Source organism: Symphodus melops (assembly GCF_947650265.1).
Source record: "Symphodus melops genome assembly, chromosome: 2".
NCBI lineage: Eukaryota > Metazoa > Chordata > Actinopteri > Labriformes > Labridae > Symphodus > Symphodus melops.
In genome coordinates this window covers 969,683-988,494 of record NC_136692.1, presented here as the reverse complement: position 1 = coordinate 988,494, position 18,812 = coordinate 969,683, and the positions used below count along the sequence as shown (strand labels likewise).

The following is an 18,812-nucleotide window of genomic DNA, read 5'->3' as shown; positions in this document are numbered from 1 at the left end:
CTCAAGAACGGCGCCGCTTATCCACGTCCCCTCACGGGCGCCACAAAAATAAAAAATGGCGGTTAATAATTCTCTGTCTGTCCCGTCTGTTTGTTTTCTGTAACTCAGAGATGTACGGGGACGAGGACGGCTCCATCCCCGCCACCTTTGAGATCCTCTACATGATTGGCTGGAAGCCTCACGCATCACAGGTGAGCGTGGCGTTCCTTCTGGAAGTTTAAAACATGAGACCCTTAAAAGGTTTGCTCCATAGATTGTGTGGGCCTGCAGCAGTTTGTTTTTGTCCCTGAGAGGCTTCCGTCTTCACCTTCCAATGAGGACAGAGCGTCTCCGCCTTCTCTGTGCGTTCGCTCCGAGCGCTTTGAGGTCCTCGCTCCGCGTCTGATCAGGAAATACAGACTCTCAGCTGCCTCGTCTGTGATTGGATGGTGAAGCGTCATGTGGCGTCTGGTGTGACAGAGAATGTTCCTTTTCCTTCTTTCAGAGCAAACCGGCGAAGCGCGGCTCGGCCACGGCGTCGTTCGGAGACTTATCGAAGATCACACAGACGACCGACACGAAGAAGTCGTAAAAAAAAAAACATCCGATCCTGAAAAGCAGCAGACAAGCCTCAGAGTGTACATACTGTGTTTTATTTAAGCTAGCTTGTGCTACAGTTCCAGGGAGGCGAAGGGTTAAACTGTGAAATAAAGTGGAACAATGTGAAACTTTCTCCGTCCATCATTTGTTTTTCTGTTTAAATCTGAACACACCGTCCTCTTCATGGTCGGAGGCTTCTCGTCAGCTCGTGGGCGGACTTGTTAAACTGAACTGGTTTGATGTGATGCAACCGACCGTCCTGTGATTGGACCACGCGACACCATTCTACTTCCTGCATTTACAACATTTCTGATGTCGCTTCCGTTTTAAGAATTCTGCTGAATGAATAAACGCTGCAGGTCGATTTCATCATCAACTACTGCAGGATATTAATCACTTTATTCCATCACTGCAACACCTGTTGACCTGATAACTGCTCTCATATCTGGCAAACCCAGGGGCGTCCAAAACGGCCTTCAAAGCCCCGCCTACCTTCTCTGGTCCAATCAGATCCAGAGCATTCAGGAGCAGAATCTAAAGTTAGAAGGAGGACATACTGGCTGCTGCATTGTTGAAGAGAAGCTTCAACACAGCACAAAAATAAAAGTGAAGTGAAGACTCTCACTTCCTCTGAGGTGGCTAACGCTAGCAGACCTAGCATTGAAACAAGGACTTTACAGAGTGAAGACAAAAGGACTATTTGTCATCATCTCCGTTTCACACACATTAGTTTCCGTTAGCGAGCACGCCCTCAGTCGTCCTGACTTCCTCCTTCGGTCAGAAGAAAAGCGTCCGTGCTTCGACACGCTGCAGACATGGAGCCGCTCTTCCTCCTCTGCGTCCTCGCTGGATGTTGCTGCTGCGCGGGTAAGAACTGTCTCTCAGTCTGTCCAGTTCCACAGGTGTCCTGCAGGAAGGACCTTTCAAAGTAAAATACATTCAGACATGATCAAACCTCAAAGAGTTTACATGTCATACTGTGCAAATGTTTATTTTATATTTATCTATAATTTACTGTTTCTACCTGTAAATAACTTTATCTTACCTTCATTATATTCTTCTGTTTTCTTTTAGCTGTGTGCACTTAATTTAGCTGTTTAATGACAATAAATGCATTTTATTCTTTTCTCAAAGATTTAGCAGAAAAAGTGAAAATGTTCAAATCAGTAAAAGTCGAGTTAAGATGCTGAACGTTCTTCCTCAGATGTGTAAAGGACGCCGTGTGTCGGGGATTTAACTGAAGCTGCTCACACACTTCTCTTAGACGCAGATGTTTGACTTGTTTTTTGGTTTCCACAGATTTCCCAGAAGTCTTTGCGTTGCAGAAATCTACGGTCGCTCTGCCCTGTCCCGTGAAGAGCGGCGATGTCACGTGGAAACACCTCACAGGCGGCCGAGAGAAGAAGACTCTCGTCGCCATCCGCAGCGGCCGAGAGATCATAAGCAACAAGGAGAAGTACGGATCGCTGGCAGACAACTCGCTGGTCATCAAAAACGTCGAAGCCTCAGATGCCAGGATGTATTTCTGCAACGACGGTCAAGTTTACCTCCAGATCACGACTGATCCAAACATGGTGCCAAGAAACGCTGGACTTGATTTGGACCTTGAACCAGGACAGAAAGGGGGCGGTTCTATAGACGAAGCTGGATCAGAGAACCCGGCGTCTTCTGACCTGTGGAAAGTACCCGTCGGTGTCCTGGTCGGCGCTGCGTTGGCGCTCGCCGCCGTCTTCACGCTGAGATTCTGCTCGAGGCCGAAAGCAGAGAGGAACTCAAACGTGGACAAAACGCCGGAGGTGATTTATGAGCAGATCGGAGGTTTGGGGGCGCAGTGGAGGAGCGAGTCCCACGTGGAGAGTCCTTATTACTCGTCCTGTCCCAGTGAGACACCAAACACTCTGTACAGCACGGTGAACAAGCTGGAACGTGACGAGTGTGTGTACTACCTCGCACACAGTCCAGACCGCGTGTGCGAGGAGTGAGCCGTCACTGCACATCCACGTAGGTTGGACTCTGCTGCTCCTGAAGCCTTCTTTTCACGTCACGTCCACCAAGGATTTAAAGTTTATGAGAAACGTCCACAAACTGCTGTCGTCATGTTTCTGCTTCAAACATGAAGACTGGAAAAAAATAAAAGTACATTTTCAGAAATCGTCCGCTCTCTGTTAGTCGGACTGGTTCTCCTTGGAGATGAGAATACCAACAGTGAGCCCGAGCCTGTTTGAGTGTGAGAGCTCTGCTGTTAGGAGGCTGTTTGAGCTGTCTGCACTTCCTGAGATCTTCCTTGGAGAGTGCATTTGTTGTAATGCACTTACAAAAAGAACTAGCGACCTTTTACACATAAATAAATCATAAATCCAGTCTCTCTCTCGTGTGAGTGAGGGGACGATGGAGCCGCTCGACTTTAGAAGTCGGGTTTTTGTTTGAACAATTGGTTGAAGTTCAAGGTTTCTGTATCTGTCTCAGACAGGAAAACTAAAGAAATCAATTCATTCAAATGTGCAAATTACAAAGTGTATATAGACAATGGATGGATGAGCGATCTGTCATAACTTTGTAACTGAATCAGTAATCTGTGGTGTGTAACGCTGTGTGTGAGCTGCAGGTCTGCTTGGTTCATGACTACACTCAACAACTACAATAAAAAGGGAATAAATTCGAACCAGTGTGTCTGGAAGTGTTTCATGTGAGTACTCACATGACTGTTTCAAATGTAACCACGAAATACACACATTTAATCATGAACCAGGCAAATCTAGCTTAAATTATTATTAATTTATTGCTTGTCCTTTTGTTAAAATTCAGTGTAATTAAAATATCAATAAACACTGGTATATTAATCATTTAATGTTTTGTTTCATTCTCCCTTTTTAAATGTGTTCAACATCAAAATGTAAAGAAGCGTTTTTCAATAAAGATTGATTCAAAGAAGAAAAAAAAACACTCCGCTAACAACGTTGCCATGACAACGCCCCTTGTTTACGCTTAGTTAGCCGAGTCCTGAAGCTGCAGCTCGTGCTTCCTGCTGATTTAAATACGGGGTTTTAAAGTGAGCACGAGGATCCACGAGGCCGCAGGATGGTGAGAAAAACACGAGAAGTTCCAGAATTACCGTTTAGCATGTGCTAGCTTAGCATCAGGCAGCTGGCTCGTGCAGCTAACTGTTAGCTGCTCTGTGTGTGTGTTTGATTTTGCAGCCGCCGAAAGCCAAAGACAAGAAGAATACTGTGAAGGGTAAACAGTACGAAGAGATGTCCAAAGAACAGGTCAGGGCTGCTGCTGCTGCATGCTAAGCTAACGTTAGCATCTTCTTCTTCGTTAGATTTTAAATAGACTCTGCAGCTCGTGCACTTCCTCTTTCTCTCTGCAGCTGTTTGAATCCTTTCAGACTGACTTCCGGCCTCAGCAGCTCATCACTAAACTTAGCACAGCTTCATGTATTATTTACATTTAAACAGCCTGTTTCTGGAAACTGCTGTCCCAGATTACCGAACGTGTCATCTTTTAAAGATGGTGAAGTCACAAATACCATGCACGCTGAAAATGTTCACCTAAAGGAAGCAGACACCTCGAGCAATGTATGATACAAATACAGACACAAGTTAGAACTGAGCTCAGCTCCTTCTAAGCTCAGCAAAGAACACTGATGATGTCCTGACACACACACACACACACACACACACACACACACACACACACACACACACACACACACACACACACACACACATTAGTGGAGAGACATTAGAGTGAGGCTGTGACACAGGGAGCGCTATCAGAGCGGTTGAGGGTCTGGTGCCTTGCTCGAGGGCACCTCTCATGTGTGTTAGATGCAGCTGTGAACTTGATTATTTGTCTTTATTGAACCCGTGCAGATGTGAACTTTCTCTCTCTCTCTCTCCTCTCTCTCTCTCTCTCTCTCCCCCCCGGCAGCTGGAGGAGCACATCGTCCGCCTCCGGGAGGAGCTGGACAGAGAGCGGGAGGAGAGGAGCTACTTCCAGCTGGAGAGGGACAAGATGCAGGCATTCTGGGAAATCTGCAAGAGGAGCCTGGAGGAGGCGGAGGCGGGGCTGAGGGTCGGACAGAGGGAGAGGGAGGAGGCGGAGGAGCGCCACCGGGTGGAGATCAATGTGAGCTGCACAGACACGCCTTTAGAGCAGGTGGAGAGTTGACCCACACATACTGTATATAAAAGCTGCTGTTTTCAGTTCATTCCATATGAATGAATCCTTACTTAATTTCAAAATAAAAGCAGGCTTGAATCAGACAGCAAAGTGAAGCAAGAAAGCACAACCTTTCAAAATAAAAGCACTAACAATGGAATTTCAAACATGCAGTTATTCCTGATTAATTGTTGAAATTCAGCGGGAGGGAAATGAATAATTTGACAGAGCCTGATAGCCGCGATTATGATGCACGCCCCCCCCCCCCCCCCGGTCGTTAACGTCACACCTGAACACCGCATGTGGTCGCCGCCCCCTTCAGGTGTACAAGCAGAAGCTGAAGCTCGTCCTGTCTGAACAGCACAGCACCGTGTCAGGCCTGAAGGTGGACGCCGTCACGGCCGCCTCGCTGATCCAGAACCAGAACACGCAGACGGAGGTGGGTCTGCGGGGGGAGCTGAGCGGCCTGCGGGCCAGCGACAGGAAGAAGCAGTTAGACGACGAAAACCGCATGAAGGAGCTCAAACTGGTGAGGCGGCGTTTTGTTTGTCACGCTTCGGTTCCTGCGGCGTGTTGTATTTCTGAAGGTGTCGTCTCTCCGTGTCCGGACAGAAGCAGCAGGTGGAGCTGATGGAGCTGACCAATGACTACCAGCGGAGGATCACAGGTGAACCAGCACACATCCTGTTTTCTGAGCTGGGAACAAAAACCCCGGCCTCTCCCGTCAAACCGTCCCCGTGTTTTTCTCCAAACAGACATGGCGATGAAGTTTCAGGAGCGAATGCAGCGTGCGCTGGACGAGCACGAGAAAGAGAAGAGCGCGGCGATCCAGGAGGTGGAGGAGCGATGGAGGAGACGCGTCGCCACTCAGGTGGAGGATCAGGACCGAGCGCTGAGACACGCCGAGGCTCACGAAAAAGAGCTCCTGCAGCTGAAACACAAGGTGACACAAACGCATCACGCCACACGCCACACGCCACACGCTCTCCTCTCCCACAATCCACCACAGACTCTCATCTATTAGAATCCAACAACAGCGGACTTAGAGGACGGGTCAGGGCGCTCCTCCTGTCTCAAGTCTCTGATTTATAGCACATAAGGCTTTTCACTTACAGACACGCCCCCTTTTTCACTGACTATCACTCTGATTGGACGCTGCAGTAGTGTTGTAGTGAAGACCACACTAGCCGAGACCAGGACACACTCGGGACCAGAGAGCTCCGAGACAAGAGCCGGACCTAAATACCAGCAGAAAGCTTTGTGTTGCGTAAAGGGGGCGGGGCACTGACTTGGACGTAACTGGAGGATAAAAATCAAACTACAGACAAAATGATTTAGATGAGATGAGACTTCAAAAAGTGGATTTAAGCCTCGACTTTGTATCGACTCGGAGGCCACGCCCCCTGATAATCTGAGGAGCTGTGTAACAGAGCTTGGAGCCGGAGTGCTGCGTCAGTGAAAATAACAGGAAGTCAGAGCAGGGAAGAGAAACTCTGTGTGTGTGGTCCTGCAGGAAGAAGTGGAGGAGCTGAAGAAGGAGCTGCAGAGAGAGGAGAGGAAGCTGGCAGCAGCCAGGCGGGAGAACGACCGTCTGCGGGAGGCCGAACAGAAGCTCCCTCAGCTCCAGAAACAGCTGGAAGACCAGGAGAAGGAGCGGAGCCAGATGTTGGTACGTTCACTGCACGCTCTGAATCTCTCCTCAGTCTTTGATGGCTGCTTCAACAACACGCTCCATGTCCTGTTGTTTACGCTAAAGAAGGCAGAACAAACACCCACCTGGGGGAGGGGCTACTGCCCTTTGTGATGTCATAAGAATAATAATAAACAGAATAAAGTTGTTTCACACAAAGCTTTTTACCGGTTTGGCAGAAATCCAGAGCGCGAGTGAAGGTCATCCAACAGGAGCTGGATGATCTGAGCGTGGAGCACGAGCTGCTGCTGCAGGCCTTCCAGAAGGTAACCCGCTGCCGTCACCACTTTTCCCTTCACGCCGCCTGCCAGCTCTCTGTAAAGGAGCGTTTTGTTTTCCGGCAGGTTGTGCAGGAGCGCGACGAGCTGCTGAGGAAGCAGACGGCGGCCATTGTGGACGTGCAGCAGCAGCGCGGGCTGAAGGAGCTGTTGCTGGAGAGGAAGCTGGCGGCGCTGACGGACACTCTGGAGGAGAGGGAGGCTCAGCTGGGCGCCATAATCTCCGCCTCCAAACTCTGAGCTGCACCTCCCTGCAGGTCGTCTGCTGCACATGAACTAAATAAAGAGACGTTGTGATCTTAACTCTCCAAATTTTCTTCATCACGCTGCTGCCGGCGTCACACAATTACATTTTTTATATCGGTATTGTTAAATTAATTCAAATCATTGATTTTTTTTAAATTGATTTCATGAATTTCATTTTATTTCAATAAATCCATTAATTAAATAAAATTCTATTTCATTGAACTTGTAGTGAAAATATAAATTTCATTCAAGAGTCAAACGTTTGTGGTTGTCATTAGGAGTGATCACAGAAACTGTTGGAACACATTCGCTCTGAGTGTGTTCAATGAACATTCAGTTTGTAGAGTAAAGTACTTTGTAGCACGGTGTTTTCTCTTCATATTTATAGGACATTAAAGGTCCCATATTTGACCTTTTTAGGGTTACTATATCTATCAAAGATGGGTCAGTGCTTACCTCCGAGGCTCACGGGGCGTCGTGAAGAAACCCAATCAAAACAGGATGATTTCACAAGATTTTATGACATTTATTGAAAATTCAAAAATTGTAAAAAAAAGTCTTTTAAAACTCCGATACAAATCAGTAAATTACAAAATGTGTAAAAAGTTTTGGTCTCAGAGACTAAGTCGGGGCGGCAGTAGCTCAGTCTGTAGGGACTTGGGTTGGGAACCGGAGGGTCGCCGGCTCAAGTCCCGGCACAGACCAAGCCCGGAAACTGGTCTGGTAGCTGGAGAGGTGCCAGTCCACCTCCTGAGCACTGCCGAGGTGCCCCTGAGCAAGGCACCGAACCCCAAAAACTGCTCTGGAGCGCTCGCTGTGGGCAACCCCCTCACTCTGAGACCTCTCCATTAATGCAGAGTGAAAACCGAATTTCCCCTCGTGGGATTAATAAAGTATATATAATAAAAGTACACAGTGTGTACTTTGTGTCAGTGTGTACTTTATGTCAGTGTGTACTTTGTGTAAGTGTGTACTTTGTGTCAGTGTGTACTTTGTGTAAGTGTGTACTTTGTGTAAGTGTGTACTTTGTGTCAGTGTGTACTTTGTGTAAGTGTGTACTTTGTGTAAGTGTGTACTTTGTGTCAGTGTGTCCTTTGTGTAAGTGTGTACTTTGTGTAAGTGTGTCCTTTGTGTAAGTGTGTACTTTGTGTAAGTGTGTACTTTGTGTAAGTGTGTACTTTGTGTAAGTGTGTACTTTGTGTAAGTGTGTCCTTTGTGTAAGTGTGTCCTTTGTGTAAGTGTGTACTTTGTGTAAGTGTGTACTTTGTGTCAGTGTGTACTTTGTGTATGTGTGTACTTTGTGTAAGTGTGTCCTTTGTGTAAGTGTGTACTTTGTGTAAGTGTGTACTTTGTGTAAGTGTGTCCTTTGTGTCAGTGTGTACTTTGTGTAAGTGTGTACTTTGTGTAAGTGTGTCCTTTGTGTAAGTGTGTACTTTGTGTAAGTGTGTACTTTGTGTAAGTGTGTCCTTTGTGTCAGTGTGTACTTTGTGTAAGTGTGTCCTTTGTGTCAGTGTGTACTTTGTGTAAGTGTGTACTTTGTGTCAGTGTGTCCTTTGTGTCAGTGTGTACTTTGTGTAAGTGTGTACTTTGTGTCAGTGTGTACTTTGTGTAAGTGTGTACTTTGTGTAATGTGTGTACTTTGTGGAAGTGTGTACTTTGTGGAAGTGTGTACTTTGTGTAAGTGTGTACTTTGTGTAATGTGTGTACTTTGTGTCAGTGTGTACTTTGTGTAAGTGTGTACTTTGTGTAAGTGTGTACTTTGTGTCAGTGTGTACTTTGTGTCAGTGTGTACTTTGTGTAAGTGTGTACTTTGTGTAAGTGTGTACTTTGTGTAAGTGTGTACTTTGTGTAATGTGTGTACTTTGTGTCAGTGTGTACTTTGTGTAAGTGTGTACTTTGTGTAAGTGTGTACTTTGTGTCAGTGTGTACTTTGTGTCAGTGTGTACTTTGTGTAAGTGTGTACTTTGTGTAAGTGTGTACTTTGTGTAATGTGTGTACTTTGTGTAAGTGTGTACTTTATGTCAGTGTGTATCCACCTCTGAGGTCACATTCACACCTAGAGACACTAAAAGGTCTCACATGGAGACACTGCTCACCCAGAAGTCACCACGAGCTCATTCATGAACATCTTCACCTTTCATAAGTTCAAACTAAAACATCTCAAAACCACACGCTGTCATAAGTGTGTGTGTGTGTGTGTGTGTGTGTGTGTGTGTGTGTGTGTGTGTGTGTGTGTGTGTGTGTGTGTGTGTGTGTGTGCTTTGTATCAGGACATGGTGCACCAAAATCTATCCATTGTCAGGCTTACATCATCACACAAAACGACGGGCGGTGAGCGCTCAGCGACGGGCGGCGTTCTCCTCGGTGTGTCAGGGTCTTAAGACAAGAAAAGAAAGTACTGAGCAGAAACCAAGTTAAAGTCATGTGATGGTCACATGGTCTAAATATATAGAGGATTACAGCTCCTACATGTCCACAAAGATTACAAACACTAGATGGCAGTAGAGCTCCACCTTCAAAATAATCTGTGTACATTCATTCAGACAGCTCGGACTGAATTGGAGTTTTTAAGGTGGTATTAACAGCAGAATCAGCTGATTCAGTCTCTCTGGATCTCATCACCATTTAAAGCACAAATTAATTCTTCACTTGAGTTACAAATAATCACATGTTGCTTTGGAGCGATGTGACGTCTGTCTGTTACGACTCCTTTGACCATCCTCAGACATCAGCATGGGGGCTCTCTCTCCTCCTCATCTCCTTATCTCCTCCTCATCTCCTCATCTCCTCTCCTCCTTGTCTCCTCTCCTCTAATCCTTTGTGTCTGAAAAAAGAAACAAAAACGCCTTTTTAGTTGAAGGCAAAATGAACGTTTTTGAGTTATTGAGTCAGGCTAACTCTGAGTCAAGCTAACTCTGAGTCAAGCTAACTCTGAGTCAAGCTAACTCTGAGTCAAGCTAACGACAGGCTGCTAACTCTGAGTCAAGCTAACAGGCTGAGAGCTGAGGCGGGTTTTAAGCCTCCTGACAAACCGTTACACGGCGCCCACCTGTCAATCAGCTCAGCTACACGCCTTGTTGTGAATAACTCTGATCCTTCATCCAATCAAAACTGATGAGTCATCAAAACATTCCCCCGTACAGTGTGTGTGGATGGAGACATGAGCTAATCACACCTATTTGGTTTTTTGAAGCAGGCTGTAAACATGTTCATGTCTGCTGTAAAAACAGGCTGTTTGAATGGGTGTGTATGTGACTTCCTGTGCTGCTGCAGCCAGCCTCTAGTGGACACTCCAGGAACTGCAGGAGTTTATATTTCTGCTTCAGCTTCATGTTTCAACAGTGGAGGTTGCTGCTTGGTTGGTAGGTAGAAGTATCTTTATATCACTCTATTTAATGAGTGTTTTACTCACATGGGAGGTTGACAGAGACGTGTTTGGAGGTCGTTCTCCCCAGCGTGTTCTCAGCTTCACAGTAAAACTCCCCGAAGTCAGAGGACTGGATGGAGCTGAAGACAAGCGTTGCTCCTGAAGATGTGTGATGAGGGTTTAGAGGTCCGCCCACCTTGTACCAGGTGTAACGAGCTGCTGGGTTAGCATCACTGCTACAGGTCAGATTGACTGAAGAGCCCTCCTTTATCTCACCGTGGGAACTCAGTGACACAGAGGGAAGCTTTGGAGCATCTGGAGGAGAATCAGAGAGAGCGTTTACACTCACATCAGATGATGGTGGACGTGTTCTATTGACCAGCTTTGGTCCTTTAAAGGCTGTGTGTGTGTGTGTGTGTGTGTGTGTGTGTGTGTGTGTGTGTGTGTGTGTGTGTGTGTGTGTGTGTGTGTGATGGTGTGAATCAGTGAAGATTGTAAATAAACTCACACACTGGAGGAGTCTGGAACTTCTCTTGTCCTGGTACAGCACAGGAATAACTGTCTGTATGACGAATCTGATTTGATGAATAATGACGTGATGTTTCATTTTTGATTTCCTCTCCATTCTTGAACCAGATGAAGGAGGTATCATAAAGACATCCATAATGACACGTAAAGGTGAGTCTCGTCTTATCCCGTCTCATCACCTCCACCTCGAGATCTGAACATGAGTAGAAATATCAGCACACAAACATGCAGAAGTAAATACATGTATATACAGCATGTTAGAAGCACACGGTGAACCCTGGACTCATTTTTCACTTTTTTCTCACTCCTCATCTGCACTGCTGACCTCAGAGTCAGCCCCCAGTTGGACACTTTAATGCATGTTGATAGTCACCTTACTGAGCACTGGTCACTTTAATGATAATCACCCTAATCATGTCTGGTTTCATCCTACTGTTGTGTTATGCTACATCTGTAAGGGTTGACATGATCACTCTAACTAGGTCACGTGTCACTCTCTTGTCTTTGACACTTAATGCTAATCTGCTCCTCAATAGTTGGGTACTTTAATGATAATCACCCTAATCACTCCTGGTTTCACCTTATTGTTTTGGACACTTAATGCTAATCACTGCTCCTTTATGTTGCTGAGCACTTTAATGGCCCAGTCTGCATCGCTGCATTGACTGTTTAATGACTGTACTCACACCTCTGGCACTACCTCAAACACCTCTGTACATGCACATGTGACTAGTTTCTAGAAGGTCAGCACTTTGTTTCTAAGGCTCTTTAACTGTTTACAGGTCTCTTTTAATCAGCACATGTTTTTCTCTCCTTCACAGGTTATGTACATTATGCTATATAAGTTTAAGTCTAATGCTAATGCTAACTGCACAGGTTATGTACATTATGCTATATAAGTTTAAGTCTAATGCTAATGCTAATTGCACAGGCTTAACCTGTAATTATGTTTACTCTTAGTCACATAGGGGCTGCTAAATCTTTTTTGGGGGATTATTGTATACAGAGGGGAGGGGGGACAGTGGGTGTGTATTGTAACTAATGTCTTGTGTCCTGCCTGTCTGTATACTGCTACTGGATGCCTTGAATTTCCCTCGGGATCAATAAAGTATCTATCTATCTATCTATCTATCTATCTATCTATCTATCTATCTATCTATCTATCTATCTATCTATCTATCTATCTATCTATCTATCTATCTATCTATCTATCTATCTATCTGTTAGAAACTGAGCTCAGAGAATAAAGTCTGAAATCTTACCTGTGACCTGCAGGTCGACCATCTCTATCTCTGAATAACTGGTCATGTTTATATGAAACACGTAATCACCATCGTCTGTCCGTCTCACGTCTGTGATTGTCAGAGTACAGTTGTTCCTCACACAGGTACTCTGCACACGGCCTGAATACTGGGGGTCTTCTTTAACATCTACATCATATTTAGGACGGTTAGCAGACCAAAATATTTCCTGTGTGTTAACTTCCTGGTTTATTCCCTCAGGGGGTATCATGGTGCAGCTCATCTTCACAGTCGATCCTTTATTGGCACAGATGTGATGAGAAGAGCACCTCACATCCCAGACATCCTGAACCGCTGCAACACAGAGCACATCAGGAACAACCATCAACATTCAGAACTTTAATAAGAACAAATAAAACCTCAACATATCTCAACGTCTAAAAATCATCTGATCATGATTCTATCAGACTGTAATCACTTTAAAGACTCATAAATACATAAAGACTTTTTTAAATGGGTGTGTATGTGACTTCCTGTACTTCTAGTGGACACTGGAGGAACTGCAGGTTGTACAGAGAGAGCACAATTCATGCCGAGGGAAATTCAAGGTCTACTGAGTGTGTGCGTGTTTGTGTGTCTGATTGTATGTTTGTGTGTGTGTGTGTGTGTGTGTTTGTGTGTCTGTGTATTATGTATGTGTTACGCCCATCTTTGGTGCAACACATTTATTTTTGTAGAAATCTGTAGAAATATAAAGCAGTACAGATCAGAAGCTCTCTCCATCCCGTGCACACTGGAACTCATCGCGTACTGACTTCTGCTCTGCCTGCGTCAGCTACTGATACTCAGAATAGTGTGAAGCTTAGAGCGCCCTCTGCTGATCAGGCTGACTTTAGCAGGAATAACATCACCCACACGAAGGACATTCACTCAGATTATCCCATGATAAAACTATGTGTGTGTGTGTGTGTGGTCAGAGTGGAGGCAGCTGATTGGATCAGATCTCCCTCTTAAAGCAGGAAGTAGCAGGGTTTGATGGTAGAAGATATGGCGCCCCTCTTACAGATCAACTTGTCCATCATGTGTTGGATTGGAACAGACACATTGATGCACTTCTTCACTTTTAGTCGTGTACCGTGCATTCACACTTCCTGTTTGATGTTTTGTCCCTGCATTATTTAGTCTATGTGAGTCTCCCTGCAACCACATTTAAGTCCAGCTCCAAATCAAGTCACCTGAAGCTGATCCACTTTTCACACAGGTGAGCTTCAGTGTGCATGAATCCCTCCCACACTTCCTCTTTTTAGTCCCAAAGTGAGTGAAAGTGTGGATGTGAAGTACCTGACACAGAGAGGAGGACGAGGACGATGAAGAGACTGGCTGCTCGGATCAAACTCATGGCTGCTCCTCTCCTCTCTCGCTGGGACTTTACGGACGATCAAACATGTTAGCAGGTGGAAGAAGAAGAAGAAGAAGAAGACAGCAGCACTCAAACATTTGTTGAAGTGGATTCTGTGTAGGAGCGTCTCAGCTGACACAAGAAGTCATGGAGCGTACACGCTGCTCGCCTTTATCCAAACAGATACTGCGAGTCCTGGACATGCATACATGAACAATCTGAGCTAACAGAAGCCCGTCTCCTGCTGTAGTTCACTCGTCTACTCTTTCCTAGAACTAAGAGGGCTTTCTTTCTACCAACCACTGTTAGATGGAGCTCATGATCAAACTATCTGAGCTGATCTCTCAGAGGCAAAGGCCCCTAACCAATGCATGCACTTATGATTATATGATGTATGGATTAAATGATAAAAGGATTAAACAAAATAAATGCATCATTCTTGCTGATATGTCAACACAGCCATGAAGCGTTTTAATGATGATCAACAGCGACCACTTCCTTCTTCCTTTTAGACATCAGGGATTTCTGATGTTTGTCAACAGGCTGGCCAGTAGGGGGCGTCCAAGAGCTAACAAACTGTAAACCATAGCAGGGGCTCAACATGTGCAACTATTGCAATGAGTGTAGGAAAGCTCCCTAAGAGGCCCCGTGTGACTGTGAAGTGGCACAATATTCCTGTGAAAGTGAAGTTTGTAAAAGTCCCCTGTGGTGTGAGTTCAGAGTCCAGAATCAAAAAATAAACACTTTAGCAGATAAGATAAGACAAGTTCATCTGCCAGAACAGATGAACTTGTTATTCACAAGTTCATCTGTTCTGGCACATTTTTAGCTCCATAGGTTTCTCCATGTCGAGGCTTTTACTTAGAAACAGCCAGAGGAAATACAATTCAGTTTAGCTGCAGGATTTCATGAGAGAACAACGATACTGAGAAATCAATCAGTAGGAAATAGAATTGAACCAAAATCCAAATGAGAGAAACTCAGTTACACACACACACACACACACACACACACACACACACACAGTTGAGTGTAAATCCTGGTTGTTCAGAGTGTAAACATGATCAGCTGTACTCACCAGTGTTTGCAGAGACTCTGCTGTGTCGTTGACAAAGATCAGATGAAATCACTTTAATTTGTTTGAAGAGAAACGGAGACCTTTCTGGACGGCTGTGTGGTCGACACACTGACAGACTTATCTCTGCTCCCTCAGCTGTAGCTCCGCCTCTGCTTACTCACCTGTGACTGTCATGTGGTATATGGTGTCATATTACATCACGTCTGTTTTTAGCTGTTACCTGAGTTACATCATCACAGTGAATATTAATATTATATCAAAGCAGAGAGGCAATGAGACAGAAGATAACCCAGCATTAGTGTTAATGTGTCTCCCTGGTTGGGTTATTTAATCACGTTGGATTTTTCTGCCCTCACTGACGAACTTCCTGTTTACAACCTACGAACATTTGAGTAAAGAACAAACCACAGACTCTTTTGTCCCCCTATAGGTCATAAGACTGTACAACACTTCACTGTCACAGCAGTGAACCCTGGACTCATTTTTCACTTTTTTTCTCACTCCTCATCTGCACTGCTGATCTCAGAGTCAGCCCCCTGCTGGACACTTTAATGCATGTTGATAGTCACCTTACTGAGCACTGGTCACTTTAATGATAATCACCCTAATTATGTCTGGTTTCATCCTACTGTTGTGTTATGCTACATCTGTAATGGTTGACATGATCACCCTAACTAGGTCAAGTTTCACTCTATTGTCTTTGACACTTAATGCTAATCTGCTCCTCAATAGTTGGGTACTTTCATGGCAATCACCCTAATCACTCCTGGTTTCACCTTATTGTTTTGGACACTTAATGCTAATCACTGCTCCTTTATGTTGCTGAGCACTTTAATGGTCCAGTCTGCATCTCTGCATTGACTGTTTAATGACTGTACTCACACCTCTGGCACTACCTCAAACACCTCTGTACATGCACATGGAACTAGTTTCTAGAAGGTCAGCACTTTGTTTCTAAGGCTCTTTAACTGTTTACAGGTCTCTTTTAATCAGCACATGTTTTCTCTCCTTCACAGGTTATGTACATTATACTATATAAGTTTTAAGTCTAATGCTAATGCTAACTGCACAGGTTTAACCTGTAATTATGTTTACTCTTAGTCACATAGGGGCTGCTAAATCTTGTTTGGGGATTATTGTATACAGAGGGGAGGGGGACAGCGGGTGTGTATTGTAACTAATGTCTTGTGTCCTGCCTGTCTGTATACTGCTACTGGATGCCTTGAATTTCCCTCGGGATCAATAAAGTATCTATCTATCTATCTATCTATCTATCTATCTATCTATCTATCTATCTATCTAAATCCGATTAGTCATAGCAACGTTAAAACGTCGCCGTCGTCAAGAGAAGGAAGACAAACGGTTGCTAGGGACGCAGCTGACTAACTTTAATCATATCAATCCGCGGAAAGAAGAGCGGCTCGGTTACAGCGGGAAAAGGAGCGCGCAGAGATTGACAGCGGAGAGAAGATAGGGCCAAAAGACGCCAACAAAATGTTCGCTACAAAAAAAAAATCGACTAAACATGAGATTAATTTTGACGTAAACACCTTACAGAACATGCTAGGGGATATATATGTGTTTTAAAAATGTCCACAGACTCTGACATGACAAGGCGGTTTAAAGTTTAGCAGAGAAAAGAGAGCGGGTGCTGTCAGATAGGGCCCCCCAGGGAGGTTTCCTACTGTCTTGCACATTTTGAATCCTGCTGTGTAAAAGTTTGTCGGCCCTCGGTCTCCCCCCATTGGCCAAGCAGCACATCTCGCCCTAACGGACTATTTGTTTAGCAGAAAGAATAAATAAAGGCCTGTCTGTTCAATCAGTCAAACCAGCTCACATTATTTGCACAGCACAAATTCATAACACATTTTATCTGGAGACGTTTTTATTATTTTCCGTATGAAAAATGGGAGAGGGGGACATGGAAGGAAGGATTTCCCCTTCGTATTCCTCGTGTTCCTGTCGTCCACACTTCTTGCTCCTCAGGTGGAGGTCAGAGCTGGCTGTGCATTCATGAGGACTGTAGTGGTTGTTTGTTAGGACAAAGTCCAACGGTGAAGGCTGGACGTCAGACTGATGTTGACGCCTGTGGAAACTTAGAATAAAATTTGATGGGGCTCATACCGTAAACATATTTGTCTTGGCCATCACCATCCGATACAGATGAATTCACTTCATACAGGATGTTTAGTTATCGTCACTTTTTCAAAATGAAAAATGAAATCAAGTTTGAAAGTGCTCTGAAGAAGTGAGTTCTCTGATTCAACTTTTCCAAATGAGTCTCAGATAAACATGCTGAGTCAGGAAGATGTCACCACCTAGTGGACACAGAGTCTAACTACAGGAGGTGTAGAGTAAAGTACTTTGTAGCACGGTGTTTTCTCTTCATATTTATAGGACATTAAAGGTCCCATATTTGACCTTTTTAGGGTTACTATATCTATCAAAAATGTCAAATACTCTACAAAGTGTTGGGCGTCCTCCACGGGCATGAAGGTCCTATTGCAGGTAAGAGAAGTTCATCACCTGCTGTAGTTAACTAGTGTACTATTTCCTAGAACTCAGAGGGCGACCTCCTTTCCCACCTCTAGTCTAATATTTCTAATAAGATCGCAGCTCAAAATAAAATCATCTAACACCCAGCCAAGGAGGAAGGGTCCATCTGAGCGCTGCCAGGATTATCTAAATATCCGTCCCCTAGGATAATTAGGTACCAAGCCCTTAACAGCTACCCCTCTACTGTCGCTGCTACGTGCTATGAGCTGTGAAAATCTGTTTCTTTTTTCAGTGTGCCGTAGTGCGATGGGTCAGTGCTTACCTCCGAGGCTCACGGGGCGTCGTGAAGAAACCCAATCAAAACAGGATGATTTCACAAGATTTTATGACATTTATTGAAAATTCAAAAATTGTAAAAAATCTGACAAAGTCTTTAAAAACTCCAATACAAATCAGTAAAGTAAAAAATGTATAAAAGGAATAATAAGAGTTAAAAAAGAGATTACATATTTCTACATTTCTTCAAAAGTTTTGGTCTCAGAGACTAAGTCTCCAAAAGGTGAATTTTTTGATCAGAGCGACGAGGAGTCAGCTAGCAAGAACCAAAAAGACTCTGGATCAACATTTAAAGTGTCAGTGTGTACTTTGTGTAAGTGTGTACTTTATGTGTGTGTGTACTTTGTGTCAGTGTGTACTTTATGTGTGTGTGTACTTTGTGTAAGTGTGTACTTTGTGTAAGTGTGTACTTTGTGTCAGTGTGTACTTTGTGTAAGTGTGTACTTTGTGTCAGTGTGTACTTTGTGTAAGTGTGTACTTTGTGTAAGTGTGTACTTTGTGTCAGTGTGTCCTTTGTGTCAGTGTGTACTTTGTGGAAGTGTGTACTTTGTGTAAGTGTGTACTTTGTGTCAGTGTGTACTTTGTGTAAGTGTGTACTTTGTGTCAGTGTGTCCTTTGTGTAAGTGTGTACTTTGTGTAAGTGTGTACTTTGTGTAAGTGTGTACTTTGTGTCAGTGTGTACTTTGTGTAAGTGTGTACTTTGTGTCAGTGTGTCCTTTGTGTAAGTGTGTACTTTGTGTAAGTGTGTACTTTGTGTCAGTGTGTCCTTTGTGTCAGTGTGTACTTTGTGGAAGTGTGTACTTTGTGTAAGTGTGTACTTTGTGTAAGTGTGTACTTTGTGTCAGTGTGTACTTTGTGTAAGTGTGCACTTTGTGTCAGTGTGTCCTTTGTGTCAGTGTGTCCTTTGTGTAAGTGTGTACTTTGTGTAAGTGTGTACTTTGTGTAAGTGTGTACTTTGTGTAAGTGTGTACTTTGTGGAAGTGTGTACTTTGTGTCAGTGTGTACTTTGTGTAAGTGTGTACTTTGTGTAAGTGTGTACTTTGTGGAAGTGTGTACTTTGTGGAAGTGTGTACTTTGTGGAAGTGTGTACTTTGTGGAAGTGTGTACTTTGTGTAAGTGTGTACTTTGTGGAAGTGTTTACTTTGTGGAAGTGTGTACTTTGTGTAAGTGTGTACTTTGTGTAAGTGTGTACTTTGTGGAAGTGTGTACTTTGTGGAAGTGTGTACTTTGTGTAAGTGTGTACTTTGTGTAAGTGTGTACTTTGTGTAAGTGTGTACTTTGTATAAGTGTGTTCTTTGTGTAAGTGTGTACTTTGTGTCAGTGTGTACTTTGTATAAGTGTGTACTTTGTGTAAGTGTGTACTTTGTGTAAGTGTGTATCCACCTCTGAGGTCACATTCACACCTAGAGA

The 18,812-nt window shown here is 44.3% G+C and overlaps 2 protein-coding genes across 3 annotated transcripts; one reads left to right on the top strand and one right to left on the bottom strand.

Moving 5' to 3' along the window:
- Positions 1 to 3,520: 3,520 nt before the first annotated feature.
- On the top strand, positions 3,521 to 6,960 carry LOC306820073 (dynein regulatory complex subunit 4-like). Of its 2 annotated transcripts, none has more exons than XM_079337729.1 (9): positions 3,521 to 3,660; positions 3,777 to 3,845; positions 4,513 to 4,710; positions 5,066 to 5,272; positions 5,356 to 5,410; positions 5,499 to 5,686; positions 6,269 to 6,412; positions 6,613 to 6,699; positions 6,778 to 6,960. In XM_079337729.1, exons 1-9 carry the CDS (start codon positions 3,658 to 3,660, stop codon positions 6,949 to 6,951), a joined length of 1,125 nt encoding a protein of 374 aa, XP_079193855.1. In that variant the 5' UTR covers positions 3,521 to 3,657; the 3' UTR covers positions 6,952 to 6,960. The 2 variants fall into 2 exon arrangements, with proteins under 2 accessions (XP_079193855.1, XP_079193854.1); XM_079337728.1 differs by having other exon boundaries at positions 6,257 to 6,412.
- Positions 6,961 to 9,371: 2,411 nt separating this feature from the next.
- Positions 9,372 to 12,428, bottom strand: LOC306818465 (sialic acid-binding Ig-like lectin 14). Its single transcript, XM_079336063.1, has 4 exons — positions 12,115 to 12,428; positions 10,833 to 11,045; positions 10,370 to 10,639; positions 9,372 to 9,781 (listed from the first exon to the last, which is right to left on the bottom strand). Exons 1-4 carry the CDS (start codon positions 12,374 to 12,376, stop codon positions 9,768 to 9,770), a joined length of 759 nt encoding a protein of 252 aa, XP_079192189.1. The 5' UTR covers positions 12,377 to 12,428; the 3' UTR covers positions 9,372 to 9,767.
- Positions 12,429 to 18,812: the final 6,384 nt, after the last annotated feature.